General features: G+C 40.1%; 1 protein-coding gene across 2 annotated transcripts in view; it reads right to left on the minus strand.

Moving 5' to 3' along the window:
- Positions 1-503: 503 nt before the first annotated feature.
- The window catches only part of LOC140257576 (netrin-4-like), a 45499-nt gene continuing 29306 nt past the window's right edge, over positions 504-16696 (minus strand). Inside the window, exons 5-11 of one of the 2 annotated variants that reach the window (XR_011905061.1) lie at positions 16486-16674; positions 9288-9501; positions 8348-8484; positions 7276-7344; positions 6016-6186; positions 3345-4262; positions 504-3303 (exon numbers count right to left, since the gene is read on the minus strand). Coding sequence is in view for 1 of the 2 variants with exons in the window: in XM_072346949.1 (XP_072203050.1) it covers positions 4126-4262; positions 6016-6186; positions 7276-7344; positions 8348-8484; positions 9288-9501; positions 16486-16674 (917 nt within the window). In the remaining variant the exon portion in view is untranslated. Of the gene's footprint in view, positions 4263-6015; positions 6187-7275; positions 7345-8347; positions 8485-9287; positions 9502-16485; positions 16675-16696 lie in introns of both variants that reach the window. The other variant, XM_072346949.1, reaches the window with a different exon arrangement.

Consider the following 16696-nt stretch of genomic DNA (forward strand, 5'->3'; position numbering starts at 1 on the left):
TTATCCATAAGGCATCTTCTGCACCCCTCATATATTTCTGTTTTCATGCCTTGTACCCCTCAAATCAACTACATGCAAAGGAGGAGTTAAGAACTTGGTATCTTTTTAGACCTTATTTGACCTGATGTATTTATTGTGATAGGGAATTAAACACTTGGAAATGTTATGTGTAGGCACATGCAGTGTTGAATTTTGATTAATGATTGAACTAACATAAATCATCAGCTCCTGTTTTGTTTGTATTCTGTACATTTTCATACAAAATGTGCATTTCCTTTCCCACAGACTCGCCAGTAGAAAACATGTGTTGTGGTTGCCTTATTTACTAAATGCTTTTCTGCATTTGCTAAACTCTGTGCTCGATACTCGTGAAGCAAGAGCCTTGATGGTTTCTGTAATAGTTGTGGTTAATTAACTTAAAAAGCATTAATGTGCATGTAGTTTGAGGTTCAGGTTGTGTGGTTCAAAATTCTAAAGACAGATCCCAAACCAGACATCAGTGTAAATGTCTGAATATTTTTAATGGATGTTTCAAGTACAAAAGGGAATGTGCTACAACACGTAACAAATAACACACTAACTCTTCCAGGTTTGGGGGTCTTCAGAGAGCACTTTGTATAAATTATATCAACTCAAAGAGAACTTACATCAAGCAGGATGGAAAAGTCATGAGGCACGGTGCACATTACAGAGAAAACTTGTTCTTTATAGCAGTGAACTATTTTCAGAAGTGCACTGCACAAAGTTCTGCTAGGTATATTTTTCTTTACCATTCAACAAGAGCAGGAGATGAAGCATTAGTGATGGTATGTTACCATATAGGAACTAGAGCTCAGCACTCACCATTTAATGAACTGCTTCCATGTTTTAAAGGTCCATGTTGTAAGAATGCTCATTTGTTCATGGACAGATGTACTGCACGGCTGTTATAGAACTGTTTTGAGCAATGATACCGATTTTGTTGCTGTTGTGTGGAAAGCTGCATGTGCTTCTCCAGGTGACTGCCTGCACTCATATATTTTTCACAGCTTTCCAGGCTTTCCTTGTGGCCAGATACTTTTATTTAATCCTTATGCAGGATGTCCAAGTGATGTATTATCACTACCGTTTAGTATGCGATTGCTTATCCATTTCGGTGTTGTAGGGTTGTTCACGTGGACACCTTTAAGAGGGTCCTGTTTTATTGTAAGAAGCAGTACAGCCACTTCTGTACAGGGCAAATGCATTTTCTTTTCTGTATTAACATTATTTATATTATTATGCCACCTAAGAGAGACAGTCACAAGGATGAAAAGATAACCTGGTACCACATGCAGATCTACAAAACAATTTGTCTTGGAAAGAGATATCTTCTGGGGTAGTTTATTTTAAATTCACTATGTATGACCATGTTTGCTTGTTCTGTTCTGAGAAACGTGGCAGCTTCTGTAAGTCATCCTACACTCCCTCATGCACATGGGAAGCCATTAAGTGAGAGCTTGTGGTTGGAACAAAATGTTCATGTTTCTGACTAACAGAGGGAATGAGTGAAACTTACCTATATAGCCATCAGCAAATAAAGTAGGGATTCAAAAAGGGGGAAATTTGGATAATAAATGTGTTGAATGTTTTTGGTGTCACCCCCCTGTTCCTCCACCTCATTTGTTTTATACCTCTCTGAAATGTATTTATGGTTGTCACTCATTTCTGAGATACTGAAGCGTGCAACATATTGATGGCTGTCTTAGCACACAACAGTGTTTGCAGTAAGGTTATCATTAATTGCAGTATTACAGCAGGTGCTAGGAGAACATACTAGGGTATCAAAATTTGTGTTCCAAATAGTGTTTCTTCTAGCGACTGCTGGAAATACTTGTGAATGACCACGTTACCAAATAGTTTTTCACTCTTCATTAACAAATTCATGAACAAATAATTGTTCACTCTTCCCCACAATCAACAATCTGGCACAAAAATTAAAACATGGAAGTTTGCTTTAATACAGTGCTATGAACCAAAATGGAATACGATCACGGTAAATGAGATGCTTCACAGGTAAAAAGGACCTGTGTTGAAAAGTATGTTACTGAACTTAGCTATAAACATACGCCTAATTTTCACTTATGGTGAGAGGCCCTCTGAGAACACTGTAAACTCATGAACATGTCTTCATTCCTGTTTGAAAGAGAGCTAGTCAGTCTTCTTGTTCAGACAGTCTGAAGAAAAGTAAGAAGTTGTTATGCTCCTAACTTCTATACGCTGACATTTCAAATTAAGCCAAATACCCTGTTTAAAAAGTGTTTTATTGCATTACTTAAATAGCTTGTTGGAGATGCCACGTTGGTGGATACCGCTTTTGCAACAATAAATAATGAAGGGCTTGTAAGACAAACAGAAGGAAAGAAAATCTATGGCAAGGGAAAACTGGAGGTTTCTTGAAACAGGAGAGAGAGACACTTTATACACTGTCAGCAGAAGAGCAGCGCTTCTTTTTGATACCTGCCTGTCATCCATTTCCAAATGACCTGAAGGTTTCTCTGCTGTTCAACCAATGCAAAGTTAAAAGAAAAACAGAGGCAATTAGAATTAACAAAGCTCTTTTTTTCGGGTGCCCAGTGACGAACAGAATAAACCTGTAGCCTAGAACAGCCATCCTTTTGCATTAGCTTTGGATTTTCCCATATACCAGGGAGTGCTAAATTAAAGTAGCGCCTCTTTTTGAGAACATCAGACAAATTGTAGACGTGGAATAAAATATATGCGGAATATGACCACCTGAAAGTATAGACTGATCCATTATCATTTCTGCCTTACTTATTGAGATAACATGTTTAAATGAGCTCCATTTGATTATAATTTCCCTGTCTTAGGGGCAGAGGTCAAGAACTACATTTTCTTCAAAATATTTTGTTAGGAAACAATTAGAATCGCTTCCTCTTCATTACTGAGATGTAGGGGGAAGTTGGTTTAGAAAGAATGCTTTTGCAGGACAGGACTATTTCCACCTCGAGTGCAGATGTTACCTCACCTGTACTTCTGTGGGGTAGAAGAATCCTCTCATGTACAATGGGAAGGCAGCTGAAGTTCAGTATCTCAACCTCAAGAGTGACCAAGAGAAATAAAGGAGAATGAAAGCACTGAGTGCAAATCAAACGTCAGTGGTCTCGAGCACAGCTTGAAGAGCCAGTTTGCTCTCACAGTAACTATAGCCATCTCATTTAATATGCAATACAAGCAACCCATCTACCTCCTACTTTTGTAGCTTTTGTAGTACTACAAACTCGACGTAGGAGCAGCTGAAGTTCATCACGTTTTGACTCTTTCCTAGTGTCATGGTTTTGTTAAACAGCACAAAACCATGACACCTAGCATAAGGCTTTTTGGTAGTAACTGCCGTGCAACCTTTGCCTGGTGTTACAGTTTTGAGTACTACAGCAAAGAGTAAAATGAGAGCAAGAGTTGAAATTGGAATCAAGTTTGTGCTAAGGCGCTTTCTGCAGCAGAGCTCATCACTAAGCACTGATGACAGCAAAGTACATCTACAGAGCCTTGTCCCAGATGAGTGCTGTGTTAGTTTGTTTCTGTTCAGCCATCTGACAGTATTGCTTTCTAGAAAGCAGCACGTTATATTGGCATAATCGCTGTTTGATGGTAAATAAAAATATCTGAGCTCCTTTAGATAAATGTTACATTCGACATACTTATCTAGTATTATGCCACTTGTGAAGCTGAAAGAAATTGCTGCCTGTTAGTGGTCACTTATTTAAAACAAAAACTACACCCAAGAAATGAATGCGTTATGTAAGCAGCTTATATGTATTAATATCAGGCTCTGACTGGAAGTGTGGAAACACTAATCCATACCTTCAGTTTTGCCTTGTAAAATGATTCTCTGGGTACACTGAATCAGGCTGAAATTAAATCTGTAACCTATGGATGATGCTATGTGATAAGTCTGTGCATTTTTGGAAAAAAAAAGCAGTCATGTCCCAGCATTTTCTATGGAAATGAAAGGAGAAAGGGTGGTGATCCCACCTTCACCACTTCAGCTAGGAGCACGTTGATTGGGAACATAGGAGCTAGCTACACCTTTCACTGCAGTGTTACTAAAAGGCAAAGTTCATCGCTGTAATTTTGAAGCTGAAGTTACTTGCACCCTGCTCGAAGAATATCTGCCACTTGTTTTCCCAGATGTGCTTTCCAGGGTTTCACCAGGCTGTTCATGTTCACGAGAAGTTTGCTGCTCCTAGAGTCCTCCTGACCTGCTATAAGATAGTCGGTACCTAATTCGGAGGAAAGAAAAAATCACTGAGTAGAAGAAAACAAATGCAGAAATTCTTTACTTCTTAAGGATCTCATATGTGGCATCTTAGCCAGCTTCATGTCGTTCTTAAATGCCAGTTCGTGCACGTGCAGTTTTGTGTGTTCACACTCCTTCATGTGCATGTTGTCAGTGCTGACTCCTGGAGTAATAGCTGAGACGTCACATGATTGCATGCAGAAATTACAGCTACAGGTTGATTTAGTTTTGATGGGCTTAGCACTCGTGGACTCACCGCCACTATGCACAGATGACCGACTTTGAGTCTCATCTCTCTGTTCTAAGTTAGTGTAACTGTGTGCTTCAGTGGCTTTACACCTGGCTTTTATAGGTGTGAGTAGCAGAATTCAATCTCAATGCATATGGAAACTGGTGTTACATTCCGCTTATATTTTCAGCATGTGGAGGAATTCAGGGAAGAAAATTGCTTTAAAAGTCCTACACAGGTAATAGGTGAATTTGTATCTCTTGTTTTGCATGTTTGCTGCTTTCTGTTTGTTTAATTTTAGTTGTTATTGTAAAATTTTGCCCTGGTTGTTTGACCTTAGCTGAGATTAATAGAGCCATCCTGATGGAAGGCAGACAACCTTTTTATATCCACCCACTTAACTTCCAAAGAGCAATTCTTTGGGTTCCATCTGTGGAAACTTTTGGAGTAAAGACAAGAAGGAACTCAGAGTTGAAACTCTTGGCAACAGAAAGACCACATTGTTAGTGTTCCGGAGGGAAACAAAAACACAATTATTGAAGTGCCTGAGAAGAGGCTGCATGGGGGTTGGCTGGTGAGCAGCCTAAAGAGCCAGATTAATCTACGTGCCCTGTGCAGCTCAGCTGACGTGGCTGTTCAGTATGGCAGATATGTATTCTGGTACAGCAGTCCTCTCCTCCTCTGTTAGGAGCAACTCAGACGTCTCCAGGAAATGGAACCACTGAGCATTCACTGCAGCATCAGGAGGATAACAGTGCTTGATGATGGGGCATCCTAATAGATGATCACACAGTCAGTGTGTCTCACAAATGTTTAATGAATTGTTCCTCAGAAAACTCGTTAATATAAAAATACTTGGCTTTTTTTTTCCTCATAAAATTTCTTCAAGTCACAACCTGGAAGTTCCAATCAGATCACAAAAGGTAAAACATCTCCAGGGTGGCTTGATTTTTTTCCTTTGTATGACTTTGGTAAGAAAATGCTCTTTACTGCTTTTTACTCCATCACTTTGATGGAGATGAATGAGAAGTGTTCAGTAGTTATAGCCAATGTTCCTAATGAATTGTCAACAGTGTTTACAGGGGAAGCAAGCTGTTGGCTTGTGTAGCTGTGCTGCTCATGCAGTAGCTATTGAAGGTAGTTTCAGTCTAGCTACTGTCCAGTGGATAGAGAAATGCCCCATCTATTACATCCTATCACATCCATCACAAGGAAATGTGTTTTTGTACTTAAGTGTTTAAATCTGGAATTACTTTTTCTGTCCTTGTTTTTTAGTAGTCGACAGAAAGAAGTGGGTTCACTGTGCTTTATGCTGCCTGGAACTGCTGAACCACAGTGCATTATTCCAGATGGATTTTACCTCCATGACTCTCATACCATGTAACTTCTTTTCAGAAGAGTTATTCCTGATTTGCAGTGGTGCAGATGCAGAGGATGAATCTGATGAGCACCGTAACAGCCTGAGCCTAATCCCACAGAGAAAGTACTAAAAGCACTTTGTTCTTACCAGGATTGAGAATGGGACAAGTACATCCCCTGTTGGTCCAGGATTCTGGGTAAATGCTTCTGTTGCTCCGAGCAATTTTCACTTTGCCGGATTTCAGGACCTTCTTCACTTTCACAACAACTTCTGCATGCGTCCCTTTGTCGTGAGCCGATAGGATTCTTGCTTTTATCACTGCCAAGAAACATATCAAGATGGACACCAACACAGAAGTTCTGAAGGATTTGTTTTTATGTTGCTAAAAGGTAGAATTTTGACATCTTGGAAGAAGACATGAAAAAGCACTGCAGCTGTACCAGAAGTGTGTGCCAGTGCTTGTATATTTCAGCCATGGTTCCATCCAAATAAATTTGGAGAAGGAAAAATGGATTATGATTTTTTATTTATTTATTTATTTATTTATTTAGCTGAAGTAACTGATCCTTTCAACGTGGTATTTACCAACTATTCTTTAATGGACCACTGTCAGACATTTGGAGATCACAGGAAAACAACTGTACGTATACAGAGGAAGGGTGTAAAAACAGATCAGCCTCTAATGGTCTGATCTGAAGCACGCTGATTCTGTGCCTTATATTTGACAGTCTGAAAACTCTTGAAACTGGTATGGCTTTAACACTGGCCTGTCTAAATCTGTGTCCAGTGGGAAGGGATGGTTTGCTCCACAGGAAGGAAGTCAAGAAGTTTCCTGTCAGACATATCACATGGCTGAAATTCCATGATTGCACAACAAACCAGAAAAAGTATTTTTGTTCTGTGGTCGAACATCTGGTTGCCATGATAGATTTCCTTTAATTTAATAGGATCCTGTAACTTTTTGGCAGAGTAGACTCATCCAGCTTGGTCCCATGAGCAGGCTTTGTTGTGTCATGACAGAAACATATCGAACCTCTGGATGCCGAAGCTTTCCTTTCTTGCTTCATGTGATGGCATGAACCAGGTGTTGATAAATCACAGTATTAAATACATTCTTGGTAAGCAAGCATTTGAGCCTTCATAATGACTGCAAAAGGTCAGTCATTCCACAGACTTAGAGTTTCGGTACTCCTGCTGTAAAAAGTGAAGGTGGAAAGGAGACACCAAGGAGCCTGGCATGAAATAAGCTATTCACTGATCAGCTCTGGTCTGAAGTTGGACATGTCACGATACAGAATAAATCCTACCTCTTATTTGCCAGTTCTGTCATTTTTCACTCCTACCAACTAACAGCAAATAACATGCATAAAGAATGCTGTGAAAGTATCATACCTTGAGGGCACTTACCATAAGCATATTTCATTTGACAGAAGTCAGTGACGCTTCCAAGCACCTTCTCTTTGCACACACACTTTTCTAGCAGGAGAATCACAAAACACAGAAGGTTGGAGAAGAGTGAGGAAATGAGAGAGGAAAGAGAAGCAAATGCTATAAGTTTTATGTATGTAACTCCCAGAATCTGGATGGACTTGAATAGTCCTTGAGCGTGAGCTCCCTTATTTGCAAATCTGCTTCTTGTTAGGTAATATGATAATTAGTCTGAGATCTGAACAGTGCTGCCAAGTAAAATGAGGCCCTCATGGTGTCTCTTATATAGTTAATAAACTGGTACTAAAAAAGATTTTTATTAGAATCAGATCCAGATTTAAATCATGTAAGTAATAATATCATTTTTTTTATCCTATAAGAAATGATGAACCTTGCTGTTATTGAGGTTATATTGCTCTCAGGAAAGTCAAGGTATACAATAGCTGGAGCTTTTATTTCTGGGTCGTAAGTCACTGATGCTGGTAAATGTGGACCTTCACTTGTGGCAAGCAATACTAACAACATTTCAAGTATTAAAGGCTGTACCTCATTCTGTAACTTTGCTTGCTTGATGACATTATCTGGATACAGTATAATAATTCTTTACTTCCTGTCTTAAGCTGCCATGCCATAAGGGATACCTTATTCTTAACATCACTTGTGTTCCACCACAGGTTTGGCTTCATTTCAGTGATGGCTGACTTGGTCTTTTCACAAACAGCATTTGAAGCACTGAACAACACATTGAGTGACTGAGAAGAAGCTGTGTAAGTTTATAAGCATTATGACAATAACTAAGAATACAAATGGAGGATATTTTTCACACAATCTTACTTATGACTTGTTGATTTCCAAAACCCAAAGTTGAATAGCAGAACCTTGTTTGGAAAATAACATAGGTCTAATAACCAGTGACAGTTCAAATCAAGAGATGTTGCCAGCACAAGGACAGAGTAGAGCTAGAGATGAGATAGAGTCTAAGTCAGGGTGGAAAGAAGAAGGAGCTGGCACTGAGTGAAGTTACTGGATGTTCACAGACTCTGGGCTGTACCTGGGTGTCTCAGAGCAGAAAATCCCTGTTCGTGGTCATTCCATTTCCACTCCTCTTCACTCTCATTAGTTGGTGTTTGCACGAGGTCAGGGATTCGGCCCCCAATGGGGATATTAAAGAACGGCTCATTGTCATAGCTGGAAGGGCACAAAGAAGAGAAGACTTGGTTAGGACACAGATAAACAGTTTATGGCTGCATACAAGAAGTAAAGCTTTCTCTTTTCGGGTTGGAAGTGTTAAGAGCAAAACTTTACACCTTGTAGAGAAACCACAAGATCTAGGCTTTTACTTAGACATCACCGGTGCTGACTTGGCATTTTTGTTTTTAAATAAATACATTTGGGGCCTTCTTCTCTTTTTTTTTCTTTCTGGTTGAACAGTTGATTGGTTTGGGCTTTATTTTTGTTATTTTTTTGCTGAATCAAACAACTCTTATGTTAGTGATCACTTGCTGATGTCAATAGGAACTGAGTATACTTGCAGGACTGGTAAAACTGCAGCCAGTCAGTAAGTTTTCTGTAGTAAGATTAAAGCATGTTTGGGGTACCCAGCAGACATAAAAGAGAGACCTTGAAACTCATTTTACCCTGGGCACAGAGGAGAGGCAAGCTCTCCAGACTCTTCCATTTAATTCCAAGGCAAACAGATGTATTTAGGAATACCACACAGACTCCTCTGGGGTTGTGGAGTTGCTTCTTATTAGCAAAAGTCATCATTTCAAGGTCAGCTTGAATAATACAATGGATTTACAAGTGTGCTAGCCATCAAGTGGAGTCCAAGAGACCTTTTATGACTTACAGCCACCTTTTCAGATAACATGTATCCTCTGGCCTCCTCCAGCATCCTCCATTTACTGTCATTTTTGCCGTATTTCATTTAACCTTCATTTCATTTTTACAGAATCCCATCACAAAGTGAACTCAAATGAGGGCTCCTTTACCCGTTGAAACATTTTCCAGTATGTTGGTCGCAGTCTCTGGCACAGTCACAAGGACGACAGCCATTTTCTCCAAAGCCCCAGTAGCCCATGAGACATCTATCGCAGTTGGGGCCCGCCACACCTGGCTTGCAGTAGCAGAATCCCGTCTTGGGGTGGCATCGCCAGCTCCTGCTGAACGTTGCGTTGGCTGAACCCATTGGCTGGCAGGAGCAAGCTACGGAGATAAGGTAAGAGGTGACTGAGATTGTGTGCTCAGGGGTCATCTGGTTATGTGACAGTTTTGCAAAGCTGTTAAATTCCTGCCCTCCTCCTGATGCTCAATGGTTTTATGTCCAAAACTAGTGTTTCCTCTGGGGCTAGATGTGGCTTATGCAGGTGGTTCAGACAATCTGAAATGTTTCTTCAGTGTCTGCTTCTACATTATCTACAGATTTCTTTCCCTGTGAGTTCTAGAGGACTTTTTGCCATGTGGTACTGTATACATGTAGGAAAGCTGATGAAATTTTTTACACAAATAAACTCGTTAGAAGAAAAGGAAACAGAATAAGAGAGGATGTCTAAACTCACTAGATGTATTTTACATGTATCTGAAGAACAACATGAGAAGAATACGAGAGATCTTCCTAGTGCTATGGCCAGCTTAAAACTGGCCTGAGCAAATCAAGACAACTTGATAGTAAAACAGATACTTATAGCTCCTATAGGACACTGCCTTCAAATACAACACATTGTCATAGTCCCATGCCACCAGTACATTCTCAATGTGACAGCATTAGGGAATGAGGTAGAAAATATTATCTGTGTCTATTTATATCTAATTATATCTGTTTATATCTATTTATATCTATGGTGGTGCAAAGCCAGGCTCAATTGACTTTTCCTCATCAGGGAATAGGTTAACTGAGATGATTACGCCTTGTGCCAGTGGCTCTCTGTGGGTAAAATACAAGTCATAAACATACCCACTAATTTTTCTTATTCAAACGTATTTGATTAAAATGAGAACTGAGCTGAACTCCAGGCATTTGTATTTCAGTTCTTTTTTTACAGTAACAAAGAAGCATGCCCTGTTTTTAGCTTGTAGCAGTGTCTGAAGGGGAAATACATCATTACATCATCCATCTGAAAAAGGGGGGAAATAAAAATCTTGTGGCCAAGACCTAATTTAATAGAGATTTTCAGCTAAATGTTGGACACCCAAGGTGTTTGGATAGCTTGGATCAGGGGCCAGCCTTCTGGATGCTTATCTGAACCAAACATGATCTCCAAAGCTTTTGAAGTTTGCCCATCATTGCTACTAATCAAACTACTTTTCTTCATGAGCTCACAGATAGTAGAACAAATGAACACTCTGATTCCACACATCATTTTCCAAGGGGGGAGTAAATGACTACAAAGAGTGTTAACTGTAGCAAACACAGATTGACTTTCATCTGCAACTTCACGTTTGATGCTCAAGAAAAAACACCTTCAAAATCATAGGAGAAAGAGGGTGTGTAGTTTTGTTTAATAGGCATTTCTCTTATGATCTGCTCACTATGTAGTTATTTTTTTCACCATGCCCTGTGTTCTTTATGCCAATATTTTTAATAATATTATTACACTCTGCTGTAGACAGATCTCAGTCAGTTGTTTTCAAGGGACGCTAGCACAATAGCCTAAGGACAAAAAATAAGCGTGCTGTCATGGGCAATGTACTCAACACAATGAGCTGGTTGGCGGATGGCAGCAGGCTCGCCTGTTTGCCACAAAGCAGTCTTGACTTTGGGAGCAAACCCAGGGATTTTGCTGTCAGTTCTGGAGAGCAGGTGTAACAACCAAGTGCTCATTAGCACTGACAGTTTCAAAGGCAAGTTCTGATTTGTCGCTGCTCAACTTGAATTACTTTTGCCCAGACTTATGTAGGACTGACTACATCACCCCAAAAAAGGAGACACTTAGTTCCATCCTGCACTGAAAATGTAATAGATTTGGGGACAAGGAGCAGAAACGTGTGCTTCCATTAGTGCAGACAGGTCTGAGCCACAAGCAGTGAGAGGTTGCCAACATCTATGTTGGCCTGAATCCAGATTTCTGATTTCATCCTAATATCTCTGTATCTAAGATCTACCTGTGGAGTTTTCTCATGAAATTGCTTATATTTCTGCAACTTTTGGATCTGTTTTTTATTCTTACGGTGTTCAGGTTTTATCAGTTAGGGTCACATGACAGATGGGTAAGCCATTAACATCATTAGCCTACCTGTCACCAACTGAAGCAAGATTCTAATTCAAGATGAGACCTTCACCCACCTTATCCCTAAGGGAAAGTACTGAAGGACAGTGACTGACAGCACTGATGGAAGCTAATAAGGAAGTAGAAAAAATGCACGTTGTTTTGTTTGGGTTTTTTTTTGTTTGTTTTAGTTATTTCAGGAATACTAATGTTCCAAATGAACAAATTCCCCAATTAGAAACAGGGACAACCTTCTGGTGGATCAGAGAGCAGTTCGGATCAATACATGTACAACACTTTCAGATGAGTTACACAAGTGGCTTGCAAATGCTTTACTCAGTCTGTGTTTATTTAGCATTTCAGCTTGGGTGTGTACATTGTCTGGCTTACAGAGTGTTATGGCCAAAATCGTTGTGCATCTAAGGAAACTCCCAAAATAAAGAGCTTGCATGTCACATGCTGAAGGGGCAGCTGACGATGACTGGGTTTTATCTGCTTCACAGTACCACAGCTTTTCAGATAAACCTTACAATTAAAGACACAGGAAAGCAAACTTTTATTTACATTTCCCAATATTTAACAAAGAATTTTTCCCTGCTGATTTTTGCTTCTTTCCTCTTGGCAAACCTTAGTTTTCTCTATCCGCCTCCCCATCTAACAAAACACCAGCCAACATGACAATAGCCTTGTTTGTCAAAGGCATCATCAATTATGTTAGGGACGGTGTGCAGACAGTTCTGGCTCAGTGATGGCTGGTTTATACGGGTTCTCCCCTTGACAGCAGCGTCATGCAAAACACTTCACTGTGTATTAGTAGTGGCTGTCAGTCACAAAGAACCACAAAGCATCCTCTTGGCTTTTACTCTCACTCCTATCCTAAGATTTTTGTTATCCTACTGGATGTCATATACTGTAAAAGGGAGACAAGGAATAAAAAAAAAAAAAAGATGAATTATTCATACAGCAACCTCCATCAAGTCCTCAATAAATCTGTCTGCTCTCAGCACAGCTGTCTTCCCCATGTTATTAGACACAGATGTAAAAATGTAATATCGGCTGCAAAAATATGATCCCCAGTTATAGGAAAATAGTAAATGCTTCAAGTAACTCAGTGAACCTGGATGTACATCCCCTTAAACTTCTGTCTATTGTTGCATAAGAAACAGCTATGAGCAGAATGGCTGTTTGATGAAAGACAGACAACAATGCCTTTTGAATCTGAAATATACACGTGTGCATCTTTTGAGCATACAGACAAATCGGAGCTGTTTTTAAAGCATATCAGATGTGGGGATCGACTCAGCCAATGATGTTTCTTAAATGAAGGCAGTAAGATAGACAGCTGTGTGTGTGGTCAGAGCTGATTAAAACAGAGTGAACCAAGATGTGATCAGGCCTTTGTGATATTACAATTAAAAGTTCACTGCCTCTGCTCAGAAGTAAAGGGAAGAGCAGCGGAGCTTTTCAGAGTGTGTGCATGTGCATCTGGTCACATTTTAATTTTCAACCCTTGTGCTCCGAGTAAAAAAGCTTGTTTTCCTGGAGATCCTTTCTAATGGGTCTACATGCCTGCATTTTATTTAAGCTAAGCAAAGTGTGAGTACAAAAGATGGTGCCATTTCAGAAGGATCCTTTAAGCCTCCAAATAAGCACAGGAAAGAGCCAAGGATACAGCAGCTTTTCTAATCATTGGTTAGGAAACGATTAGGCTTCTGAGTCAAAGCTCTCATACAAATCTATATTCAAACCACTTAATCCCGTGTTGTCAGCCCCAATAACAAGCAGGTGTGAGCTTCGCCCTGGCACTCTTCTCAAGCCTTTCTTTTTCTTATTTATTTATTTTTTTTCCTTTTTTATTAATAAACCTAAACAGTGTCAAAACAAGGCTCTGTACATGACCTGGCTCTCATTCACCTCCAGCTCCTAGGAAAGAGAGAAGCAAAGGGATCAGAGGCAGGCTATCTCTGCAGATGGAAAGGAATAACAGATCCACACTTACATGTCAAATTTCAACCCCCCCCCCCCCCTTTTTTTTTTTTCCTCCAAGGGAATGTCTCTGCAGTCTCACGTTGGAGGGTCAGCAGAGGGTGGTTTGGATAGTGCCAGGACATCCAATTGTTATACAACTTTTTTTTTCCTAGCAGTGATTAAGAGACAATGCTGTTCATTATTATGACTAATGCTTAAAGACTCTTTCTGGGCCTGGGCAGCGTCCTGTTAACTTTCTGGGAGCCTGAGGGGGCTGTCACAGCTGAACCTAGACTTTGCTCTGGATGGCAGAGCACTCTTCAAGCGTGCTTTCTCAAAGGGATTAGCACAGCATTTCATTCAGCTTTTTCATCAGATTTCCTTTCCCAGCTCAGTATCCACTGTACACATGGGTCAAGTTTTGATCTCCCATGGAGATTTTTCTTCTCTGACTTCAAAATTAGAAGCTGAGAACCAGGCAAAAATCATCCATTCACTCTGCTGTTTGCAGTTTATTATTGCTTTTCAGCTCTTGCCCAGCACGTGGATTACTGACTATTGTAAGCCTAGGACTTTTTGTGTGGGTTTCTTAAACTGAGGTGATGGCTTGGAAGCAGTGCATGTAAATGCTGACAAATATTATGGTTCAGAATTGGCAGTTCTGTTTATGATCAGTGGGCCAAGGTTTGAGGGAAATGTACCTGGTCTGATTGTCATCTTTCATACATATTAGCAAGGTTAAAAGACAAAGAAACGTGTAACATGAGTTTTTAGGGTTACACAAGCTGAACAGTTTGCTCACCCAGATGAAGCTTAATAGCAATGCAGGTTTTGTAACATAAAGGATGGAGAAGAGAGCCTATGTTACAATTTGCATAAAGTCTTTGAGTCTAATATCTGCACTAGGCTTAAGGAGCTGATGTTAGTGGTCCTGGAGGTGAAATCTCCCCTCTATCAAATTAAGTCTGTTCTAATCCAAACAGCTGTGCCTGTCTACACTGATGTTTCCATGTTTTCTGTCACTGACTCCCCACTTGTTTCTATAAAAGTACAAGCATTGTGCACATACTGTACAGTCTACTGTAAAACTAATATTATCTAGAGTGAATTACATGCCCTTATACCTTAATGTCATAAGTATTCATGTATGACTTCACTTGTTGTGAAGGGGTCCCACTGACTTAAGTTACGTACAGATAAGGTCACACTTATTCCTAATAATGCTGAATTAAACCTGTTAGATTCATCTAACCAATGGAAACTCTAGTGCAGGCCAATGGTCCAGAATGCCTCTTAAGTCAGGGAAAATAGATACCCTTTAGAAGGCAATTCACCTTGTCTATCATAAACACTGGTGATAAAACACAATAAATCATCCCTTAGACATCCTACTGCTTCTCCACTGACTGTACATGGAATCTAGAAAAGTCATTTAAATGTCAGGATGGCAGCAATCTACACTCGAGTGCACACAATTACATTTGAGGTCCTTCTGCTGGCAGCAGTACCCTCCCAGGCGAAAAGAATGCTATTGTGGCTGACTTGCATGATTGTAATAAAGCTCTTTTAAGAAGGTGAATTTCTGCTTATCCCTCTGAACAGTTTTTCTTTTGCTATGCAGAGTATTGGCAGGAGGCACTAAGAGGCCTGTAAATAGACCACAAAAGGTGCAGAGGTAGAGTCAAGGTCTGATTTCACTCCGGCAGACTGTTCTAGGGTTTCCCACACAGGTAAGCTGTATTTTCAGGTGGTTTTTTTTCTCTCTACTTTTTCTCCTGTGCTCCTTTGCTTTAGTAGTTATGTAACATTACACATGTTGGTTACTGTACCATCACCCTGGTATTAAACACAATCACTTCATACACAAATTCTTGCAGGTACTGTAAGACTGAAAACTAATTCGGCATAAAATTCTGTTCTCATTTCTAAGCAAATCTGCTCAGAATAAAAACAGGACTGGGGAGAGGCCATCATAACACCACAGCATACAAGGTGAGTTAGATAAGCTCACCCCAACCCTGTCTGTTGGTGTTGGTTGGAAATTATGAAATCAAGGCAAAGGACTGTGTGAAAGTCAGTGCTAGGTAGAAAGATATTCCAGTGGAAAGAATGCAAAAGTGCAGAAATATGGGATGTGCTGTGCATGCTTTTAGCAATATCACAGGCTGTTAAACTCAAGGGAGAGGACTTTTTGTATTCTGAGTGTTCAAGAGAAAACTTGATGAAGACCAAACACACATGAGTATAAGTGACAGAAGCTGATCTTCCCAGTGTTGGCAACTGATGTCTGAGTTGGAGGGAAGGAAGACATGAAATGAATTCATGTGCATTCTTGGATACAGCAACTTCCAAATAAATACCAGATGGAATAAGAAGTGTGAAATTTGGCGAGATACTCAGGAAACATCTAGAGAGATGAGAGATTTGGGCTCGTTCTGGATATGTTCCAGACTGGCTGGATGTAAACTACCTTGATCCAGAAGTTATACACTCATGTTAGTGCCTGAGTTACTTCCTAACACATCCTGCTGAAGTGTTAATGAGGCAGTTAACTTGGGCAGAGCACCCCAAGGTACTGCTGTAGAATTCAGAATCCAATGTCTGCAGCCATTATTGTATACACTGACATTCACAGATACTGCATAAAATCAAATGGACTTTAACCATATCTTTCACATAGGCACAGCATCCACTGTCTTAAGAGAGATGCAGAAGTAGTTAAATAAATAAAACATGCTTCAAATGAAAAACAGAATCACGTTATTTTAAATGCAAGCACAAGAATATACCTTTCATCAGAATGTAACGCACCAGGGAACTATAGCACTTATCATAGAAATTGTGATACCATTGAGGACTAGACACAGAGAATCAGGAAGATGACTTTTGATCAGAAAACTGGTCTAGAAATAAAAAACAAAGAATAGTAATACCAGTAATTGCTTCCATAGCAGTTGATTCTTTTAACGAGCTTCTGCCATTCACTTATTTTCACTGAAGGAACAGAATCACTTACGTTTGCAGACCTCTGCAGAAGAAATGGGTTTCCCTCTATCTCGGTAATAGCCTGGTTTGCACCTCTGACACCGATGTCCCTCTGTGTTATGCTTGCAGTTGTCACAGACTCCACCGCTGCGTTTCCTTGATGCCAGCCAAACACTCAGATCAAAATGGCAGCTGTCAGCGTGGTTGTGACAGCGACACTCTGATGGGAAACACGGAAATGT

This window comes from Excalfactoria chinensis, chromosome 12 (genome assembly GCF_039878825.1).
Source record: "Excalfactoria chinensis isolate bCotChi1 chromosome 12, bCotChi1.hap2, whole genome shotgun sequence".
NCBI lineage: Eukaryota > Metazoa > Chordata > Aves > Galliformes > Phasianidae > Excalfactoria > Excalfactoria chinensis.